We start from the raw sequence: 23,577 nt of genomic DNA on the forward strand, positions 1-23,577 counted from the left end.
CTATTTCTCTTTTCGAAATATGAATTACCAGAGGGGGTCTCTGTGGCTCCCCCGGCAGCGGCTAGTGCGGCCTCAAGTTGGGCCTTGCATTCTTGAAGCTCCTGGGACAGGTGGGTATTCTTCTCTGTAAGATCCTGCGTAACAAATGATCCTTAAATTAGTTAGTTTAACTATTTTAAGTCTCGGGGGCTACTGGCATATATAACTATTAAAATTCCTCACCCGTATGTCTTTTACATAATGCTCCATGGCTCTGGTTAAACCATCTTGAGCAGCACGGAGGTGCGCGTCTCCCACATTAAAGGCATTCAATGCCTCTGGGAGAAACACGCGTCACGAAGAACTGTCCGACGGCGCCTGTGATTCATGGCGCTCTCCACCTCAAACCTGGTGGCGGACAACCTGTCGGCATCCTCCGTTGGAGGAGCATCCGGCTCACGCCTTGCGCTCGCCTCCCTCTCCGGACCAGGCGTTGGAGCTTGGCTGGCGGAGGCTTGGTTGGAAACCTCTGCGGACTCAGTCCGGCGAGCGCTCTTTCTCCTGGAAGAATCACGAGCATTAATATACCTCCTAGGAGTCTTTCCCTTAAAGGATAATGGTGCGCCATACCTTTGCGGCGACGTTTCAATTCGCGCCGCACTCCTCTTCCGCCTGCTGGGCCGCACTGACCTTGGTTGGTCAGTCGCCGCGGGCTCGGCTTCCCGCCGTAAAGGCACCTCCTGAGAAGCACCGTTGGTACACGGTGGTCAGAAATAAGCATTAAAAAGGCAACGGTGTCAGGACTTCGGTCGTACTCACCTGGGAAGCCGGGGATAAACCGGGGTAGTCAGCCGTAATGGCGACTAGAGCATTGTCTATGCTGAGCTGGTGGAACACCCCGTCAATCAGTTCCACCATTATGTCCGGATCCTCTCCGGAGGCCGGATCAAGGGATCTTCCCGGATCCTCGGGTTGTGGAGTCAGGCTTTCTATGCCCTCCACATCCCGGCGCAGTTCCTGCGTCAAAATCATAAAGTAAGACAATTATCTTTGAAAGCACGGATCAGATATATAAACGTCCGCTTACCCAGCTCCGAGGGTTATTCATGGAGAATCCATTCAATGGACTCGTGCAGTGGAAGTCCTCCTTCTGCCCCTTGTACAAGCCGGACAGGATCTTCACCAGATTGGCGGCCGATCCCGGCCCCTTGCGGCCATGACGGGTGGCGTCATTCTCCCCATTGAAATCCCACATGGGGTGGCCCCTATATTGGAGCGGCTGCACCCCTCGCATAATGCATGTGGCCATGACTCCAATCATGGTTAATCTGGAATGGGCCAGTAACCGTATCCGGCCCATCAGATAGTGGACGCTCCTATCATCTTCCCGTTGAGGGCTCCACGGGCGCCAACTCAGGCGTTTCTTCAGAGGAGCGTTGCTAAACTCCGGGAGGCCAATCCGAACTGGATCCGGCAGCGGGGCGTCTTCCATATAGAACCACTCCGAAGGCCAGTCTTCGGACGCCTTCTTCGGGGTTCCGAATAGATATCCGGTCCCGGCGATGCGCCATATTTCGGCTCCGCCCACTTGATATATCGACCCCTTGTGAGAACGGGGTACGAGGCAAAACAGTCTCTTCCACAGCGCAAAATGGGGCTCGATGCCCAAGAATAGCTCTCAAACAGCTACAAAGCCCGCGATGTGCAAAATGGAGGCAGGTGTGAGGTGGTGAAGTTGGAGTCCGTAGAACTCTAGGAGCCCCCGGAGAAACAGATGTATGGGAAATCCGAGTCCCCTTATTAAGTAGGGGACGAAGCATACCCGCTCTCCTTTGGAGGGATTGGGGACGCTCTCCGCCTGCTTCCCACCCTTGTAGGTGGCCAGTCCGGCTCGAACTGGAACCATAAAAGGCTGGGGGAAGGTATCCCTCTGCTTGGAGTGTCACTAACTCGCTATGCGGGACTGAGCATCTCCTCCAATCTCCTGGCTGAGGACTGGGGGCGCGAGAAGAGGAGCCGCGTCGACTATCCATGTTAGAATGGATTCTTGTCAGATGCGCTTCAAGGAATACTTGCGGAAGGAGGATGGTGTGATTCGGATCTGGATCCACGCCTCTCTTATAGGTGGCTTATTCGCACAGCTAGGGGGGTAAAACATAAAAATACCCTGGCTTTTTGCATTCATACAACACGTGGAAGAGGGCCATTATTGGACGTGGAAGCCAAGGAGCGCAACATTTATGAAGAAACCGGACACTATTCGGCTAACACATGGAACATGGAGGAGAACCCGCCTTGCAAACACCGAAGACAAGATACGCGCTGGACTCGTCGTCATTGAAGCCTGGTTCGGGGGCTACTGAGGGAGTCCTGGACTAGGGGGTGTCCGGATAGCCGAACTATCATCATCGGCCGGACTCCAAGACTATGAAGATACATGATTGAATACTTTGTCCCGTGTCCGGATGGGACTTTCCTTGGTGTGGAAGGCAAGCTTGGCGATACGAATATGTAGATCTCCTACCATTGTAACCGACTCTATGTAACCCTAGCCCTCTCCGGTGTCTATATAAACCGGATGGCTTTAGTCCATAGGACAAACAACAATCATACCATAGGCTAGCTTCTAGGGTTTAGCCTCCTTGATCTCGTGGTAGATCTACTCTTGTAATACCCACATCATCAATATCAATCAAGCAGGACGTAGGGTTTTACCTCCATCAAGAGGGCCCGAACCTGGGTAAAACATCGTGTCCCTTGTCTCCTATTACCATCCGCCTAGATGCACAGTTCGGGACCCCCTACCCGAGATCCGCCGATTTTGACACCGACAACTGAGATTATAGTTTGTTAGTTCCCAATGAGGTTTCTAAACCATACTTGACATTGTGAATAGATTGTTACTTGAGCATAAGTAATCATATGACAAAATATATATATGTTGCTGTTATAAGAATAATCATGATGCCCTCATGTTCGTATTTTATTTTTATCGACACCTCTATCTCTAAACATGTGGACATATTTTTCGATTTCGGCTTCCGCTTGAGGACAAGCGAGGTCTAATCTTGGGGGAGTTGATACGTCCATTTTGCATCATGCTTCTATATCGATATTTATTGCACTATGGACTGTTATTACACGTTATGTCACAATACTTATGGCTACTCTCTCTTATTTTACAAGGTTTATCATGAAGAGGGAGAATGCCGGCAGCTGGGATTTTGGGCTGGAAAAGGAGCAAATATTGGAAACCTATTCTGCACAGCTCCAAAAGTCCTGAAACTCCATGAAAGTCAATTTGGGAATTAATAAGAATTATTGAGCGAAAGAAGTACCAAAGGGGCCCCACACCCTGTCCACGACGGTGAGGGGCGCGCCCCCTGCCTCGTGGGCCCCCTGGTGGCCCTCCGGTGCCCATCTTCTGCTATATGAAGTCTTTTACCCTGGAAAAAATCATAAGCAAGCTCACAGGACGAAACTCCGTCGCCACGAGGCGGAACCTTGGCGAAACCAATCTAGGGCTCCGGCGGATCTGTTTTGCCGGGGAAACTTCCCTCCGGGAGGGGGAAATCATCACCATCATCATCACCAACGATCCTCTCATTGGGAGGGGGTCAATCTCCATCAACATCTTCACCAGCACCATCTCCTCTCAAACCCTAGTTCATCTCTTGTATCCAATCTTGTACCAAAACCTCAGATTGGTACTTGTGGGTTTCTAGTAGTGTTGATTACTCCTTGTAGTTGATGCTAATTGGTTTATTTGGTGGAAGATCATATGTTTAGATCCTTAATGCATATTAATACCCCTCTGATTATGAACATGAATATGCTTTGTGAGTAGTTACATTTGTTCCTGAGGACATGGGTGAAGTCTTGCTATTAGTAGTCATGTGAATTTGGTATTCGTTCGATATTTTGATGAGATGTATGTTGTCTCTCCTCTAGTGGTGTTATGTGAACATCGACTACATGACACTTCACCATTGTTTGGGCCTAGAGGAAGGCATTGGGAAATAATAAGTAGATGATGGGTTGCTAGAGTGACAGAAGCTTAAACCCTAGTTTATGCATTGCTTCGTAAGGGGCTGATTTGGATCCACTAGTTTCATGTTATGGTTAGGTTTACCTTAATACTTCTTTTATAGTTTCTTGCAATAGGGGTTAATCATAAGTGGGATGCTTGTCCAAGAAAGGACAGCACCCAAGCACCGGTCCACCCACATATTAAATTATCAAAGCAACGAATGCGAATCATATGAGCGTGATGAAAACTAGCTTGACGATAATTCCCATATGTCCTCGGGAGCGCTTTTCTCATTATAAGAACTTGTCCAGGCTTGCCCTTTGCTACAAAAAGGATTGGGCCACCTTGCTGCACTTTATTTACTTTCATTGCTTGTTACCCGTTACCAATTATCTTATCACAAAACTATCTGTTACCTACAATTTCAGTGCTTGCAGAGAATACCTTACTGAAAACCGCTTGTCATTTCCTTCTGCTCCTTGTTGGGTTCGACACTCTTACTTATCGAAAGGACTACGATAGATCCCCTATACTTGTGGGACATCAATCATCGCTACCGCAGTTGAAGAATTCTGCCCAGGCTGTGTACCGACCATGAAGATTGCGACCCTGTTCGGCGGCTCATAGGGGTCCGGAATACTGTCGCCATCGGAATATCCCCCAAGCATGCCGTCTTGCAATTGATACAATGACGTAGTCTCGCCTGTGGACGACTCACCATCAGAGTAGATGGCCGTCTCACCGCCAGACATAGATCCTTCATCAAATTCCGCTCCATGGATGAACCCCACGAAGGCACGTTTTTCACAGCGGGCTGAGCCCGGGCGGGTCTCGCACGCTGAGCCGTCTAGATGATGTCAGTGCAGATGTCCGGCTCAGGGCCCGACTCGCCGATCTTGCTGGTGAAGACATGAATTCCACCAAAGAGGACCCGGTACCCGTACTCAATTGAGCCAGCCTCGGGGCTCCTGCCTGCATCGTCGATGTAGAGCTTGCCGCGACGACTCTTAGTCATCCGGCCCACGGCGTATCCCTTAATCCCTTCGAAGCTGCCCTTTAAGAACTCGAAACCACCGTGCATTGGCCCCACGGTGGGCGCCAACTGTCATGGAATAGTCATGACAGATGTCCTAGCGTAAGGACTTAGTCGTGGAGCCATCGCAACTAGGTTAGCTTAAAGGGGTTAAACGGGACAAAGGACACAAGAGTTTATACTGGTTCGGCCCCTTGCGGTGAAGGTAAAGGCCTAATCCAGTTTGAGGTGGTATTGCTTATGTCTCGATTACCAGGGAGCGAATACGCTTGACCTAGCTTTCGATCTGTTGTCTCTTACCCCTAACCGCCGTCGGGTCGTCCCTTTATATACACAGGTTGACGCCCAGCGGCTCACGGAGTCCCGGCCGGCTCATAGACAACGTGTCCGGCTCGGTGACTAACTATACATGCCTTACAATACAAGTCTTACACATATGACGGTTTACTCCTACGGGCCTTAAGTCGCCCTTGGGCCTTGGGCCCTTGCCTATGAACCGCCATCTTCAATATCCTCATGGGCTTCATATTATGAATCGCCATAGGTATAACCCGGCCCCTCCTAGGCGGGTCATACCTAATAGTTATATCCCCAATAGTTGGTATGGTTGGCAGGCCTGTCAAGGGTGCCGTGAATCTGGCAAGGTCGATCGAGTATTCGGTCCAGGCTAGATGAACCGTCTTTGTTTCTTTTGAATGGCCTCTTCCTGACCGGGTTTGGAGCCACTGAATCCGGTGTTGACCGCCGTATCTTCGGCGTTGTCAGTGTTGCTCCAACGCTTGTTTTTGTTGCGTCGGGGCCTGCCGTTTCTGTTCTTTGCTTCGGAAGTGCCAGGATCACTGGTACTGTTGCTGCTATGGACAAGCCAGCTATCTTCGCCTGTGCAAAAGCGGGTCATGAGTGATGTGAGGGCTGCCATGGACTTCAGCTTTTCTTGGCCGAGGTGTCAGGCAAGCCATTCGTTGCGGATGCTGTGTTTAAAGGTTGGTAGAGCCTCGGCGTCCGGATAATCAACAATTTGGTTCTTTTTTATTAGGAACCGGGTCCAGAATTTTCTGGCTGACTCCCCGGGCTGCTGGACTATGTGACTGAGGTCATCGGCGTCCGGAGGCCGGATGTAAGTGCCCTGGAAGTTGTCTCTAAAGGCATCCTCCAGGTCTTCCTAGCTTCCAATAGAGTTTTCTGGGAGGCTGTTTAACTAGTGCCGAGCTGGTCCCTTAAGTTTGAGGGGGAGGTATTTGATGGCATGTAGATTGTCACGGCAAGCCATGTGAATGTGGAGAAGAAAATCTTCAATCCATACTGCGGGATATGTTGTGCCATCGTATGATTCTATGTTTACGGTTTTAAACCCTTCTGGGAATTGGTGCTCCATTACCTCATCGGTGAAGCATAAGGGGTGTGCGGCGCCTCTATATCGGGCAACGTCACAACGTAGTTCGAATGAAGTCTGTATGCGGTTCTCAGCCCAGGTGAGGTTGTGCTTGTCGCGCCAGGCCTGATGGCCATCCTCTCGTGCCGGGGCACGCCCCCGTGATCCATAGATTGATCTGGTCTGACCGGCTCTATTGGCCAGGTCCCGTCGTAGGTCATAAGTGTATCCTGCAGTTGTTGTCTCTCTGCCTTTATGGCGGGGTGGTGTAGGCTGGTGTTCGGCTTGAGTTGCCGCTCTGTCCCGGTCACGTGGTGGTCGGTCAGGTCCGTCGGCGACGTTGTGTGTTGGCGGTATAGGCTTTGGGGCTTCGTCGTCGAATTGGGGTAGTAGCTTGCACTTCCAATAACTCTTAGTTGGGCATTTGAGGCCGTATTCCTCGGCTGCCATGACATCAGTCCATCTGTCATTGAGCAGATCTTGATCAGCTTGAAGCTACTTCTGCTTCTTTTTCAGGCTTCTTGCGGTGGCTATTAGCCAGCGCTTAAAGCGCTCTTGTTCTAGGGGTTCCTCTGGCATGATGAATTCTTCGTCGCCGAGGCTCTCATCCTCTTCGGAGGTTGGTAAGTAATTACTATCCTCCGAGCCCTCGTTCCCAATAGGGTCGTCAGAGTTGACTTGCCCATCCTCCCAATCATCATGCTCGGATGTTGGTTCGATAGGGGCTTCTTGATCTTCGGTGTTATCCAGAGTATTGTTGTCTTCGGCGCCGGTATTACTGTCCTTTTTGCGACGCGATTTCGAACGGCACCGCTGACATCGATGCTTTGGTGGTGCCACTCGGGGCTTGTCCTTGACTGGGTTTTTACCACCATCACCATCGTCCTCTTTGGGTGCGTCCACCATGTACACGTCATACATGGAAGTAGCCGTCCAACGTCCAGTAAATGGCGGGTTCTGGCTTTGTTCATGCCGTCGATGTCTTCGGAAGCGTAATCGAGCATGTCAGTTAAATAGTCGACAATGGCTATGAAGTGCGTGGCGGGTGGGACGTAAAATTCCCTGATCTCAGCCCCTGGTGTGGGCTGGGCATAGTTCGGTGGCGATCCTTCTGTAATGGCGAGAGATTGCATTAAGTCCAGGGCCTCGTTTAAGGGTGAGGTTTGGACAGGGAAGCGAGAATCCGTGGAGCGGGGCGGGACGGGAGTTCCCTGGCCGAGCTCGTATAACACAGACCTCGAGAGTTCGGAGCTAGTGCACAGGGGTGAGTCCGGCTCGATGATGATAGATGGAGCTTGGAGTGACTCTGGGCCTATCGGTGAAACGATCCCCTCTGTATCTCTAGTGTTGTGCTCTATGGCCGCGGAGAGTCCGGCGGGCTCTAAACTCCTGTCTTCGGACTCGACGGGGAGTTCCGGATCTAAGGCCGGAGCTGCGGTTAAGGCCGCTAACCCTTGGAAGATCAAGTCTCCTCGGATATCAGCGACATAGTTTAGGTTTCCGAAACTGATCTAATGACCAGGGGCGTAGCTGTCGATCTGCTCCAGATGGCCAATCGAATTGGCACGCAGTGCGAAGCCGCCGAATACGAATATTTGGCCGCGGAGAAAAGTCTCCCTCAGGGTGGTGTTGTTGTGGATGATTGGTGGAGCCATTGAGCCTTCTGGTGACGACACAGTGGAACTCTCAATGAAAGCACCAATGTCGGTATCAAAACTGGCAAATCTCGGGTAGGGGGTCCCGAACTGTGCATCTAAGGATCAAAGGTAATAGGAGGCAGGGGACACGATGTTTACCCAGGTTCGGGCCCTCTTAATGGAGGTAATACCCTACTTCCTGCTTGATTGACTTTGATGAGTATAGGGGTTACAAGAGTTGATCTACCTCGAGATCGTAATGGCTAAACCCTAGATGTCTAGCCTGTATGATTATGATTGCCCTACGGACTAGACCCTCCGGTTTATATAGACACCGGAGGGAACTAGGGTTGTACAGAGTCGGTTTACAGAGAAGGGAAGGTGCATGATCCGAACACCAAGCTTGCCATCCATGCAAAGGAGAGTCCCATCCGGACACGGGGAAATGTCTTTAATCTCATATCTTCATGGCCCATTAGTCCGGCCCACATCACATAGCCAGGACGCCCGAGGACCCCTTAGTCCAGGACTCTCTCAGGAGGGAGTATCATTTTCGACTAAAATCACAAAAACCACCAATTCCGGGGCAGGTGTGCAACACACTGATTTACGTTTAAGCTCATTCTAAGAGTGAATCTCACCCGTGTAATCTGCATGTGGGTCCCACCTTCCATTGACTTGCTCTCTATCTTCTTCCGGTGGAACATTTCATCGAGTAGCTTACGAGCATCGTGTGCTCGTGTCTATATCGGCACTCCGTGGCTCATTTAATGTGACTGCGCACGACATGAGCACGACATCTTCACCATGTTTATTCCCTAGCCTCCTCGACCCACCCCACTTAAGCTGCTCGATGTGTCTGCCACCACTTGAGCTGAACAAGGGGGCAGCCATCTAGGGCCTTCTTGAACCTTCCAGAAGGTTCCAGATTTCTAGAACCTTTCCGGACCTTCTGTTGCCTTCTAGGGTTTCGGGACCGGAACACTTCCTTCTCATCCGAATCACTTTCGAAACCTCTCTTAAACACTTTCGGTATTACCAGGACATTTTTTACGCAGACTTCCACTACGCCCATATGCCCGTCGTCGTCTCTTCGGCCAAAGGGTGCCTATTTCTAGGCACGTCAGCCGATGCCGCTTCATCTGCCGAGTCGCCTCGCCTGCTTTTCGCCGGGTTGCACTGATCACACTAGATGAGACTTACGAGAGGATCATCAACAAAGAAAAGAGATGAGAGCCGGGTTGTCGACTGGGGCTAGCTCACCCGTGACATGAGGCCACCATTGCTGTTGTCGTCTCCAATAACGACCTCACCAAAGAATGGTCCCATCGGCTGCAATGCCTCCACTGCCAGAGGAGGAGTGCGCAGGGAAACTCCTGACTCGTGTCACGTACCGGTTCGTTTTCTTCCCCTAGCCGAGCCATTCCAAGAAGTTGGATCTTTTGCCACACTTTACTTCTCCATTTGGGGCTCATTCGGTTAGGAGGAAATCAAAACGTATGAATTAGGAATAATATAAGAATTTGATAGGATGACACTTGTCATCCTAAGAAATCGACTTGCCTTGTTCCTACGCGCAAAACGAGCTTTGAGCGGATGTGTAGTTTTCTTTAAAAACACCGAAAATGAATAGTATTCCTACGAAATTCCTATACGCATTTTCTATAAACCGAATGTATGTTCCTACGAAAATCTTCTAAACTGAATGCCGTCTTGATAATTTGCCACCAGAGAGGCTATCAGGTGGGCCGGGGCCACTGATTATTGAAACAATCTTGATCAAATCATCAAACCCCTTATAAATTGGGGCAAATCATCCGGTCCCCGGGCGACTCCTCGAACAGAGAAATAACAGAGGAAAAAACAGAGAAATCGAGCGACCTCTCCGTGACGGGTAGGGTTCCAGCCCGCGGCCCCCTTCTGGCCGGGCTGTCAGCGGCGCGCCGCCCTTCCGGCCTACCCCTTCCTCTGGCGCCAACTCCCCTGTCCCTGCCCCCGAGCAGCCCGCCAGCGCCGCCGACCAGACCTCCGCCCTTCCTCCACCGCCGCTCCTCCTCTGCAGGCCTCTCTCTCTCTCTCTCTCTCTCTCTCTCTCTCTCTCTCTCTCTCTCTCTTGTTTTGTACAGGATAGTTTTATGTGATGAATTGATACTTCCTGTATTGATTTTTTTTTTCGAATTGTACATGCCATGGTTCCTTGTTAGTTTTTCTTAAATTTGGCCAGAATTTGGCTGTTTTTGAACTACTTTTGTTTGTCTGCTTGTGCAATAATGGCAATATGCCATTTATCTTATTATTAGACTTGGGAACTATTTCCTTCATATTCTGGCAAAATTCTGGCCACATGATCTCTATTAGGTTATGATTATTTGAACTGAACTGCATTTTAGTTGTTATTTTGCTTGCTGTGTGAACCTGATGTGTATTTGCTATGGTGTGAACTGTATTTTAGATGCTATGTCAATTACCCATGTGCCATGTTTTCTATTTTCCTGTGTATATAGCCAATTTTTAAAAAAAGGTTAAGCACCCATTGCTCTAAGCTGTGGCCTTCTGCTTCACTTATGCTTTCCGCTTTTTGAACATTGAGTGCCTATCAGGGCACTATATATTTGTTGTGATTTTGAGCTGATCGTCCTCTTCAATAACTTCTCTTATAGGTGTAGCCTGCCGAGGTGAAGACTTGGGACGAGATAATGGTGAGTTCATTTCACCTCCTGTTAAGCAGCTAAGCAATCTTGAATTTGCAATTTATTTTTGGCAAGTGATCTCATGGTGTGTCTAAATGGTGCCATTTCATAGGCAAACCTCGCTGATTCCTTCTTGGCCGATCTTGACGAACTTTACCGAAAAAGGCTTTCGCCCCGCTTTACAAATAAAGCAAACCGCCAGAGAGCACAGATACATAATCAAGTCCACACACACACACCCAAGTCTCACAATAAAGTACATAGGTTCTGCTGAGGGCACAGCTCAACAAGCCCAGAAAAGAAAAAGGACAGAACACGCCGGACGAAGAAATCGCCTAGTCTGGCTCCGGCGGAGGCGGCGGGGGCGGCGGCGACAGGCGGACGGCCATCGATCGGAGGTCGGCGATGAAGGCTGAGATGGCGTCGCAATCCAGGGGGCGGCTAAGCGGCCGCCAAAGCTGCAAGAAACCCGAGAGTTTGAAAAGAGCGTCAGTAGCCCGACGAAGAGGAGTGCGCTGAATCACTAGCTTATTGCGGACAGTCCAGAGGGTCTAGGCGAGGACCCCAATCTCAAGCCACCTAATGTGGCGAGAAGTCGCGGGGGACAACTGGAGTTCGGCAAATAAGTCCGGGAAGTTGGTGTGACACCAATCTCCACCGACCACTTCGCGAAAACAGCTCCAGAGGAACTGAGCGGAAACACAGGAGAAGAAAATGTGGTTCGAGTCTTCGGGAACCCCACAGAGTGGGCAGACGCCCGAACCCGGGCCATTTCGCTTGCGCACCTCCACCCCGGACGGGACCCGGCCGTGGATCCATTGCCACATGAAGATGCGGCTTTTCAGGGGCAGGCGGATGGACCACACCATCGAAAGGGGGAGGGGGGCAGAGGAAGGGGCGATGGCCAGGTATAGCGACTTGGTGGAGCCTATCCCGTGAGTTGATTACTGTATCTACTGCGTAACCATGTTTTAGAAGGATATATTTCTTGGCAATTCCTTAATCAGTTGTCAAATTTCAGGAAGAAGACAACGCTGAGGCAGTGGGTGTGGATGAGGATGGTGACGATGATATGCCTGACCTCGAGTCTCTTAATTATGACGATCTTGACAGTGTCTCAAAACTACATAAGACACAACGTTATATTGACATAATGCAAGTATGTGATCAAACTCGTAAATCTTGTAACCTTATACCTTTCTCTCTTGCATAGATCTATGTTTATATCTGGTAAAAAATAAAACCTTATTTGTGCGGTTAGGGTAATCAGTCAGTTATAAGATGCTGCACAATGTTTTCACCAAAACAGGGTTTGCTAGTTTGAAAGAAATCTTAAATGGCACATATTGTATGGATTTTGGAGAAACACTCAGTTGATTGTTCTTTTCATGTCTGATTCCCAAATAGAACTTTAAATGTTCTTAGGGTGCAAATGGAGAGATATTTTAGTATGTTTAGTGTGCAAAAAGAAAGAAATAGACCAACCAGGGATTAGTCCCTGGAGAGCTTTTTAATATTATAAGACAACCTGAGTCACCTGCAAAGGCTAGGCCTTAAATGCAGGTTCTGCAGTGACACAGCATGCACACTCGTGCTGTATCGCTCAGTTCTCGCTCAATGTTACAAATGATTTATGTGGAAAATATGCTTCCATTCAATTTGAGTTCATAGGGCTGCGATTTGAGTCCATAGGGCATGCGGCGTTGTTCATCTTTAGTCTAAAAAAAATCTTTGACTCACCGCATGCATGACAATACATTAATATACAGGTCCATTTGCTGCGTGCAGAAAGTCGAAGGAGCGCTTGAGAAAGGCACAGATTTGTCTAATCAAGGGTTCATCCTGGAGGAGGATCCAGAGTACCAGCTCATTGTAGATTGCAATGCTTTATCAGTAGATATTGAGAATGAACTCATTATAGTCCATAATTTCATACGTGATAAGTATCGGCTGAAGTTTCCTGAACTGGAATCCCTTGTTCATCATCCGATTGATTATGCCCATGTTGTTAAGAAGATCGCCAATGAGATGGATTCAACACTAGTAGATCTGGAAGGGCTTTTACCTTCTGCAGTTATAATGGTTGTCTCTGTAACAGCGTTGACAACTAGTGGGAAGCCTCTTTCTGAGGAGAATTTGGTAAAAACCATTGAAGCATGTTACAGAGCCCTTAATCTTGATGCTGCAAAGAAGAAGGTGCTTGATTTTGTTGAGGGTAGAATGGGTTACATCGCACCAAACCTTTCTGGCATTGTTGGCAGTGCTGTTGCTGCTAAACTGATGGGGATTGCTGGTGGTTTGGGAGCACTGGCAAAAATGCCTGCTTGCAATGTTCAGTTACTTGGAGGAAAGAAGAAAACCTTACTGGATTTTCTACTGCCACATCTCTCAGTTTCGTGTTGGCTATCTTGAACAAACCAAAGTATTTCAGAGCACCCCTCCAGCCCCGAGGACCCGTGCTTGCAGGCTTATAGCTGCAAAGTCGACTCTAGCAGCAAGAATCAATTCGATTAGAGGTGATCCAACTGGAAAAGCTGGTCGCAACTTGTTAGAAGAAATCCGCAAGAAGATCGAGAAGTGGCAGGAACCACCTCCTGCAAAGCTTCCAAAACCACTTCTGTACCATACTCCGAGCCTAAAAAGAAGAGAGGGGGTCGCCGCCTTCGAAAAATGAAAGAAAGGTAAGCTTTTCTCAACTATATATATATATATATATATATGTGGGGTAACTACCACCGGGTGGTAGGATGGATTTTCCATATATATATATATATATATATAGGACAAATTTTATCTACAAGTAGTGGTAGTTACCACCTAGTTGTTTAGCCTCCACGTGTCCCTCACCGTAGTATTAGTAATCAGCCAGTTATATAGATCTGGGTTAACTAACGGGTGCTGCAGAATCCGATAGACAACCTGTCTATTTTTCAAATAAAATAATCCGGCAAGTGATCGGTTGGTTCAACTCCCTCCTTAATTCCTGGCTACGTACAAGTAAGTAATTATCCTTCAGATAGGCACATGAAATGTAACGCTGTTTTTTTTTATTATGTGTAGGCAAAAAGAAAAATAGTCTAAGTATGTACGTCATTTTCATTTGAAATAGGTACTCCAGTATAGAGTATATAGTGTGAGCATTAGATTTTATAAAAAATAATACAAATATATTGCTTTTTTTAACCGCATGGAGCATTATCCTGTATAGTTGGAGTATTAACATATAATTATTGTAGTATGAAGTATGGAGTGTTAAAATAAAATTGGAGTATGAAGTATGGAGTATTAGCATTAAACTGGAGTAAGGAGTATAAACATATCAAGAAAATATTTTGGCATACAACTCCATGCTCGTCAAAAAGTAATGTTTAGTATGTAAGTATATAGTGTTCTTTTTAGTATGGAGAAAGTGTCCATACTCTTTGTTGTAGTATGGAGTATATTTATAGTTTTTAGTAAGGAGTTTGTGTATTCTTTTAATCGGAAGTATATGATTTTTTTTGTTCTGAAAAAGAAACATTCATACATACTTCTCTTTGAAACTAAATATTGATTGTGCATTTATGAACATACTATGAAGCGGTGGCTTGAACATTTCTTTAAGACTTGTGGGAGTATGTAGAATATGTGTTATCAAGAGTAGTATGGAGGATTTTTTTTCAAAACTATCATGTTTTTTGTAGCAATTTCGGAAACTATAGGACGTAATGTAAAAAAACCAAAACTAGTAGCCCGTCGGCCATTCTTTGGCCGAAGTAGTACTTTTCGGCCACAGCTAGGCCGAAATAGTTACTTTTCGGCCACAGCTAGGCCGAAGCAGTACTTTTCGGCCAGAGCTAGGCCGAAGTAGTACTTTTTGGCCAGAGCTAGGCCAAAGTAGTACTTTTCGGCCACACTTAGACCGAAATAGACTTTTTGGTCAAGTCTAGGCCGAAAAGTCACTTTTTGGTCATCCCTAGGCCGAAGTTGCATGGCTCATGCTGAATTGTATTTTGTTGCCACCCGTTTCCCGCCCACCCCTTCCCGCCACCCGTTTCCCGCCAACCCCTTCCCGCCTTATTTTCCCGCCAATCCGTTCCCGCCTTATTTTCCCGCCAATCCCTTCCCGCCTTATTTGCCCGCCAATCCCTTCCCGCCAACCCTTTCCCGCCATACCGCAGTTATTCTTTCCCGCCATTTTCTCCTCTGTATCTATAAAACCCCCTTCAGGCGGAGGTGGATAAGCATTCCAGTGTAGTGTAGTCGAGATGTCCCATTATCCATTCGATCGTACTTTTCACCCTGAGATGAGCAGCACTTTGCTGAGTCTAGCTACCGATTTCAGGATGGACAATAGGATAGTTCCATGGGACGAACTCACCGGTAGTGACACCATAATGAATGAGTTGGCTCACCAACTACGTAGGTCTGGGTGGCCTGAAAGGACCTATGAGGAGTCTGAAAGTAACATATCGGTGGTGGTGGTGGAGTTTGTTAGTTTCAGACTCCTCATAGGTCCTTTCAGGCCACCCAGACCTACGTAGTTGGTGAGTCAACTCATTCATTATGGTGTCACTACCGGTGAGTTCGTCCCATGGAACTATCCTATTGTCCATCCTGAAATCGGTAGCTAGACTCAGCAGAGTGCTGCTCATCTCAGGGTGAAAAGTACGATCGAATGGATAATGGGACATCTCGACTACACTACACTGGAATGCTTATCCACCTCCGCCTGAAGGGGGTTTTATAGATACAGAGGAGAAAATGGTGGGAAAGAATAACTGCGGTATGGCGGGAAAGGGTTGGCGGGAAGGGATTGGCGGGCAAATAAGGCGGGAAGGGATTGGCGGGAAAATAAGGCGGGAACGGATTGACGGGAAAATAAGGCGGGAAGGGGTTGGCGGGAAACGGGTGGCGGGAAGGGGTGGGCGGGAAACGGGTGGCAACAAAATACAATTCAGCATGAGCCATGCAACTTCGGCCTAGGGATGACCAAAAAGTGACTTTTCGGCCTAGACTTGACCAAAAAGTCTATTTCGGTCTAAGTGTGGCCGAAAAGTACTACTTTGGCCTAGCTCTGGCCAAAAAGTACTACTTCGGCCTAGCTCTGGCCGAAAAGTACTGCTTCGGCCTAGCTGTGGCCGAAAAGTACTATTTCGGCCTAGCTGTGGCCGAAAAGTACTACTTCGGCCAAAGAATGGCCGACGGGCTACTAGTTTTGGTTTTTTTGCATTACGTCCTATAGTTTCCGAAATTGCTACAAAAAACATGATAGTTTTGAAAAAAAATATATATGAAATCTGTAGTATGTAGTATATATGGAAAAGGTAGTATGGAGTATTAAGAAAGTAGTATGGAGTATATGGTATTTCACGAAGAATGGAGTATCTGATAGGAGTATTTCATAACGAATATAGTATGAAGCATCTCCTACAAGAAAGACTACATACTCCAAATATAGAAATAACCTGTAGATATTTACAGATAGTGAAGGATGGTATTTGTTCTGTTCTCTCCACATGACCAGGTAGAATATATTTTGAACAAAAATGCGTGCATTTGCAGTGCAGAATGAATATCTATGTACATATCCTTCACGCAGTTGCATATACTAGCCAGAAGAATTTGAACAGGCAGATTCATTGACTGGTGGTGATGCATGCATTAGCATGCACGTATACACAGACATAACTCCATAATCGGCTTGATATACACATCTGAGTATGGAGTATATAGTACATGCAAGTCCTTGACGGGCGCTGAAGCCGGAGGAGGAGTCGGTCGGCCGTGTGCAGTCGTTTTGTCGCTGTTGCCGCCGCCCACGATATTAGAAGAGTCACCCGTCAGCCGTCCGCGGTTGTTCGTCATCATGGGGCCGCCAGGTGGAATGTGCTAAGTTTATCTTCGTCGCCGTGGCCGCCGTCGGAGCAGTCACCCATGGGATGTCGTACGTAGTCGTCGTCATGCTGGGCTGGAGCAGTCAAACGGTTGGACATATGCACCTGTACATGCCATCGCCGCCGCCGCTGCGGTGGGCACTTGCATGCAACTGGGCAAAAGATACATCAACGATCAGCCTACAGAACGTATAGATTATTAGATAAGCACTACCAATGGAATTAGGAACACGAAGCAATCAGTTTGCATGATGCATCCGCAGAAATCACAAAAGCATGCGTGGATGCATACCTCCTTTTCCCATGAATTACCGTTCCTGATTGATTCAGATTTGTCTCATGAAGCTTCTGATTCCGTGAAACAAGGAGAGAGAGAGCGTGCTTAGGAGAGAGAACGAGGATATATAGCGATGTATGGGGATAACGCCCAAAAAATAGGAAGATAGCTGACGCCCAACAAATCGGAAGGTATAGGGTGGAACTTTGTTTTGCCCATACCTGTTAGGAACTGCACGGATCTAATGCAATCGGACGGCTTCTAAGATAGAGGTAACTACCACTAGATGGTAGAATCTATTTTCCCTATATATATGGACAGGGGTGCGTGGAAGCTTGCTATCCATGTGCCAGAGCCATGAGTTGGTTGCGAGATCTTATGGGTTTCACCTCTAGCCTACCCCAACTTGTTTGGGACTAAAGGCTTTGTTGTTGTTATATATATGTTGAACAGCTTCATGCTTATTTGTTTCTTGAACTACTTATTTGCATTCTGTGCTGAAACTTGATTCATCACATATACAACATGGTATCTTGTCATGACTTCGGAACTTGGTTCTGCAGATATGCGGTAACTGATATGATGAAGCTTGCAAACCGAATGCAGTTTGGAATACCAGAGGAGAGCTCATTAGTTCAGTTGGTTTTGACAGTATGGTTGGAATAACATTCTGTTACTCCCTCCGATCCATATTACTTGTCTCACTCAAATGGATGTATCTAGATGTATTTCAGTGCTAGATAGATACATCCGTTTGAGCGACAAGTAATTTGGATCGGAGGGAGTAGTTAGTTTAGCTACACTTTACTTTAATATTGACATGATCACATCTTGTTATCACAAGGTGATGGTTTGGGGGAAGGTTATGGCATGCTCGGGCAGGCCGGAAGTGGGAAGCTACGTGTCTCAGCTGCACAGAACAAATTCTCTGCTAAAGTGGACAAAAAGTATGCCTTCTTTATTCTTCCCACAGTATCTTATTTTGTTCCTTTCTGTTCCTTGCCATTTGGTGTTAAAGCATAAAGCACATCACTACTAATAGCTTGGCAATAGAGGTCTTCTGCACTTTTACTCCAAAAAACACGGTATAACTTGCAGTGTAATGTTTTCTGTTTGACTGTTTCTAAATTCAACACAAGTTTAATGTTTCCCTGCACAAACCTTACATCATTTAGGTGTTTGCACACATTTTTATGTTACGGATTATTTGCACCCTGTACCAGTTCTAGCAGCCTTGCAGGCAATCCTTATGCTACTGTAACTCTCGTAATTATCTTGAAATTGCTGTTTCTATTTCAATTCATGACCACTTTCTTGATATCACGCACTGCAATCTCTCTTTGATTCCTCATTACTTTCTAATATTAGATTCAAGGAGAAGAGTTATGGTAGGAGTGGTGCAACATCTGGACTGACATCTAGTTTGGCCTTTACACCAGTTCAGGTGAGTTTATTTTTCCCTGGTTCACTTTAATAAGATAGGTAATTAATGTTATGCATGATCTTTAGTCAATCCAGTTGTTTAACATGGGATCATGACTGATACTCTAGATTGCTATGTAATTTTTTTATCTTGTATTTGCTTAGTTATTGTTTGACTTGCTCATGTTGAGGAGTCGGAAAAGGCATTGCATCCATTGTTTTTGTCTTTTTGCTGCACCAGAAAGTCCTTTTTTGCTTATGTGAGTGAAGTCATCATGAACAATATATTTTGCTATACTGTACAAGTGTACATAAATATGCCAGCATTACATATTCTTTTTTCTTTCTTGTAAACCGGGTGCTGTATGGCTGCTGTTAGTTTGGACCATGCTTTTATACATTTAGCACCTTCTGTATAGATGGTAATCAGTAGGCTGTATGCATCTTTGGCGCCATTATACGGTTTCAGTTAGTTGGATTGTCCTATTTTGTTATTTTTAAAGAGGTTAACCACATGAAATCTCTGGCATCACTCCATCTTTCTCATATACCTTACTTTCCACTTGCAGGGAATAGAACTGTCAAACCCACAGGCACACGGGAACCTTCTTGGAAGTGGAATCCAGAGCACCTACTTCTCGGAGACCGGCACATTTTCTCGGATCCGTAGGCCTGGAGGTTAGAATCTGAAAAAGTAAGAACCTGATTTTGAGATCAGAAGCGATGATTGTTTCTTGGTCCGAGCAATTTCATCCCATTCTGCACACAATTCCCAATAACCAACTGTTGGGATGCACTTGCGCACAACCAGCTTGTAATATTCTCAGTTGTGTCGCGAGGTCTGTAATGTAAATACAGTTTCCCCGCAAAAAAGGAAAAAAAAAGTAAGCACATGTCACGCACTACAACATCACAATGTATGAAGTCAGGCAGTACATAACATTCATTTTTTTTGCGGGGTAGTACACAACATTCATTACCTATGCTTCGAGCGTGGATAATTTTTCTAGAAAACCTGCTGGAATTACCTTGTCTGAAACTGTTGCATTCGAAATGTTGGATCGTTCCACACCATTCAACCGAGTTGAGCTCCAGACAAGATGCATAGTTGTCATTGACCTTTTTGAGGAAATATTTTTTCTCGGAAGTAGAAAACCATCATGTTCTGATCTAGATAAAACAATGTAGACTGCATGGTGCTGATATTACGTGCTGTGGTGTTTGGTAACGGCATGACCACGAACCAGTAAATATCTTTCAAGTTTTCTTACTTTTGTACTACTAGATCAGCATCAATTAATATGGATCCAAAAGAGTAGTTCTTTTTCTGAGAGAACTTTGAGTACAAGACATAGTTTTTCCCTCAAAAAAGTTACATGGTTAAGGTAACTTTGTTTTTCTTATGAAAATTTCGAGGCTATTTTTAGGTAAGGAATCTCCAGGCCACTACAATACTACTGATGACGACAAACCCAATTGTTGGTTCACACTTATTGCTCTAATATGGCATTGGCCCACAGCCCAATTACGACAAGCCCACTGGCCCACCTATCCCTTTCGACAAGCTCACTGGCCCACCTATCCCTTTCTTTCAACAAACTAGTTGCTCTTAAGAATTCCTTTTCTCCTCCTGACAGTTCCCAACTTTCCCCTCTTGTCTGATTGGTACCTCTCCGACGCCTGCTTCTTGGGATCAGTTGGCCGGAAGATCAGCAGCTTTAGTTGCCTACTGATTCCTCTTTTGCTTGGTAAATTCATCTCTCACAGCTTGTGCTATTTTCCCCTTCTTTTTATGTTTGTCGACCTTGCCTTGCCTTTTCCGTGCTTAGAAAACTGGATTAGTTATTTTAGACAAAATGGAGCCTTTAACTTCTTCAAAGTTTCAGATGATTGGAGACTCAGACCATATGATATGGGCATGCCTTAGTTTGATCAGTCCAATCATCTTGCAGTCCTTTTTTAGTTTATAAACAAATTATACTTGAAGGTTCTTCACCAAGATTATTTACATATTAATTATACTAGCAAATTATTGATCTACTTGAATGATCTGATTCACTCACAGCTAGCAGTTCTGAGAAGGGCACTAAGGAGACATCGTAGTATATTCATGTTGAAAATGAATATGAAGCTTGAGTTGCTCGCGTTTTATGCTAACCAACAATTGTATTTTCAAGGGTGTGGAAGGATGGCAGAGCACTCTGAGAATGCGGCAGAGAACATGATGAGCGGCATCATGGACGCCATTGCCGACAAGCTCCCCAAGCAAAAGTCTGTCAGGTTCGACGATGAGGGCTCCATTTCCGGCCAAGCCAAGAAGCTCTTCGGCGGCCACAAGTCTGTTCACCACATCCTCGGCGGTGGAGAATGTCCGGACCTCTTATACTTTTATCTCCCTCTTATTAATTTGATTCGGTCCACACGGAGTTGCTGATGATATGTCGCTTCCTTCCTCGCGACGACAATGACTGGCCGCAGCCGCTGATGTGCTACTGTGGAGGAACAAGAAGATCTCATCGAGCGTTCTTGCTGTTGCAACAGCTGCCTGGGTCTTCTTCGAGTGGCTCGACTACCATTTCTTGACCATCGTATCATTTGTGCTTGTTCTTGGCATGGTTGTCCAGTTCGGATGGTCCAGCTTCGCAGGCATGCTCAATGGGTATACACTATGCAACAATACAAAAACTCCAACCAATTCTGCAGTTTTTGTTTTCTATATTTGCTGTCGATACCTGAACTTTGGTAGGCAGCATAATCATAAGCAAGCATTTTATGTTTTCAGGTCTCCTTCTAATGTGCCCCGTGTGGAGTTACCAGAAGAGCTGTTTGCAAACATCGGCGCAGCTGTCGGCGCCCAGGTGAACAAATTCTTGGGAAGCCTTCAGGATGTGTCCTGTGGAAGAGACCTGAAGCAGTTCCTCATGGTATGTTGCGCCTTAAGCTTAATGCCTATGAGATGAAATCCGTCCTGTCAGTTTGTCCTCTCCTATGAGCACTTCCAGACATGTAGTGTACCAGACCAGGCTTGATTTTTTTTTTCTTTCAGGTGATCGCCGGGTTCATTGTCACCGCTTTCATCGGGAGCTGGTTCAGTCTCATCACCGTCATCTACATCGGTAACAACCATGATTTCACTTGATAATATGTTGAGGAGGGATTAACACCTGGATATTTTCTTGGTTTCTGACTACCATTTACACTAGTGCTCTGTTGCAGGGTTTGTGTGTGCACACACTCTACCAGTGTTCTATGAGAGGTATCATGATCAAGTCGATGAGGTGCTGTACAACATGCTTGGCTTGATTGGGAGTCAGTACCAGAAGCTTGACAAGGGCGTCTTGAGCAAGATGCCTAAAGGGAACCTCAAGTTGAGGAAGAGCCAGTAGTAGTTGGATTCACCAACGGAACATCTATGCCTGTGATCCGGATGAACTTGTTAGAATTAATGGGTTTGACCATGTGCATTTCCAGAAATTCCAAAAGCCTATGAATAAATGGTAAGACGTGGTGCAAATCTTTAATCCCATATCGCTACCATCTTATCAAAAAGGCTTTCGCCCTGCTTTATATATAAAGCAATGATCAACAACATCCGGTACAAACGCACGCCCCCACAATACATGCACACACACCCAAGGCAGGATACATAGGCGCTGTGCGCAGCAACACCATCCCTAGCACTACAAGAGCAGTCGGGGGATACAGTTGTGAACACGTCACCGTGAAGAAGTAAAGCCGCATATGACGAACCGTGGGCTCCAAGATGGTGCCTTCAGGAAGGGGACGACTGGGGCACCGCCACCGTCTGATCCAACGATCAGAGTTTTCCCTTGAGCAACATGACCGGCAACGAGAGCCGCGACGACGCCTTCAAGAAGGGAACGAGCTTCGCCGCCGCCGGTCCGTCCAAAGAAAGAGCAGATTTTCACCCCGGCCATCACTCACCGCCACCGAATGCCACACCCCAGCTACCACGCCGCTCACACGGCCGTGGCAACCGGGCAGCACCAAGTGATACGTCTCCAACGTATCTATAATTTTTGGTTGTTCCATGCTGTTATATTATCATTCTTGGATGTTTTAGAGTCATTTTATATCATTTTTTGATACTAACCTATTGACATAGTGCCCAGTGTCAGTTGCTGTTTTCTGCATGTTTTTACATCGCAGGAAATCAATATCAAACGGAGTCCAAACGCAACAAAACTTTTTGAGGATTTTTTTGGGCCAGAAGACATCTAGTGGGCCAGAAAAGCACCTGGGGGTGCTCCGAGGAGAGCACTACCCACCAAGGCGCGCTTGGGGGCCCAGGCGCGCCCCGGTGGGTTGTGCCCACCTCGGGTGCCCCCTGAACCGCCTCTTTGCTTTATAAATACCCCAATATTCCAGAAACCCTAGAGGGGTCGGCGAAAATCAATTCCAACCGCCGCAGAGTCCAGAAACATCAGATCCAATCTAGACACCATCTCGGAGGGGTGCATCATGTCCATTGGTGCCTCTCCAATGATGCGTGAGTAGTTCTTTGTAGACCTACGGGTCCCTAGATGGCTTCCTCTCTCTCTCACACACACACTCTCTTTCTCTCTCTCTCTCCCCCTCTCTCTTGATTATCAATACAATGGTCTCTTGGAGATCCATATGATGTAGGTCTTTTTGCGTGTGTTTGTTGGGATCCGATGAACCTTGAGTTTATGATCAGATCTATGTTTTTATCCATGAAAGTTATTTGAGTCTTCTTTGATCTCTTATATTCATGATTGATTATAGCCTCGTGTTTCTTCTTCGATATTTGGGTTTTGTTTGGCCAACATGATCTATCTATCTTGTAATGGGAAGAGGTGCTTTGTGATGGGTTCGATCTTACGGTGCATGATCCCAGTGACAGAAAGGGAAACGACATGTATGCATCGTTGCTATTAAGGATAACAAGATGGGGTCTATTTCTACATAAATAGATCTTGTCTACATCATGTCATCGTTCTTATTGCATTATTCTGTTTCTCCATGAACTTAATACACTGGATGCATGCTGGATAGCGGTCGATGTGTGGAGTAATAGTAGTGGATGCAGGCAGGAGTCGGTCTACTAATCTTGGACGTGATGCCTATGTAATGATCATTGCCTGGATATCGTCATGATTATTTGAAGTCCTATCAATTGCCCAACAGTAATTGTTTTCCCATTGTTTGCTATTTTTCTCGAGAGAAGCCACTAGTGAAACCTACGCCCCCAGGTCTCTTTTCATCATTTGCCTTTGCGA

At 46.6% G+C, this 23,577-nt stretch overlaps 1 protein-coding gene and 1 pseudogene across 2 annotated transcripts; both read left to right on the forward strand.

Annotated features, from left to right (window-relative positions):
- The first annotated feature begins 10,136 nt into the window (after positions 1 to 10,136).
- LOC123044988 (U4/U6 small nuclear ribonucleoprotein Prp31 homolog) lies at positions 10,137 to 19,297 on the forward strand (annotated as a pseudogene).
- On the forward strand, positions 18,992 to 21,842 carry LOC123044990 (reticulon-like protein B8). 2 transcript variants are annotated; one of them, XM_044467896.1, is made up of 7 exons: positions 18,992 to 19,010; positions 20,014 to 20,064; positions 20,494 to 20,685; positions 20,795 to 20,975; positions 21,099 to 21,240; positions 21,363 to 21,432; positions 21,533 to 21,842. In XM_044467896.1, exons 3-7 carry the CDS (start codon positions 20,505 to 20,507, stop codon positions 21,700 to 21,702), a joined length of 744 nt encoding a protein of 247 aa, XP_044323831.1. In that variant the 5' UTR covers positions 18,992 to 19,010; positions 20,014 to 20,064; positions 20,494 to 20,504; the 3' UTR covers positions 21,703 to 21,842. The 2 variants fall into 2 exon arrangements, with proteins under 2 accessions (XP_044323831.1, XP_044323832.1); XM_044467897.1 differs by lacking the exon at positions 18,992 to 19,010 and having other exon boundaries at positions 19,997 to 20,064.
- The last annotated feature ends 1,735 nt before the right edge of the window (positions 21,843 to 23,577 follow it).

Source organism: Triticum aestivum, chromosome 2B, assembly GCF_018294505.1.
Source record: "Triticum aestivum cultivar Chinese Spring chromosome 2B, IWGSC CS RefSeq v2.1, whole genome shotgun sequence".
Taxonomy (NCBI): Eukaryota; Viridiplantae; Streptophyta; class Magnoliopsida; order Poales; family Poaceae; genus Triticum; species Triticum aestivum.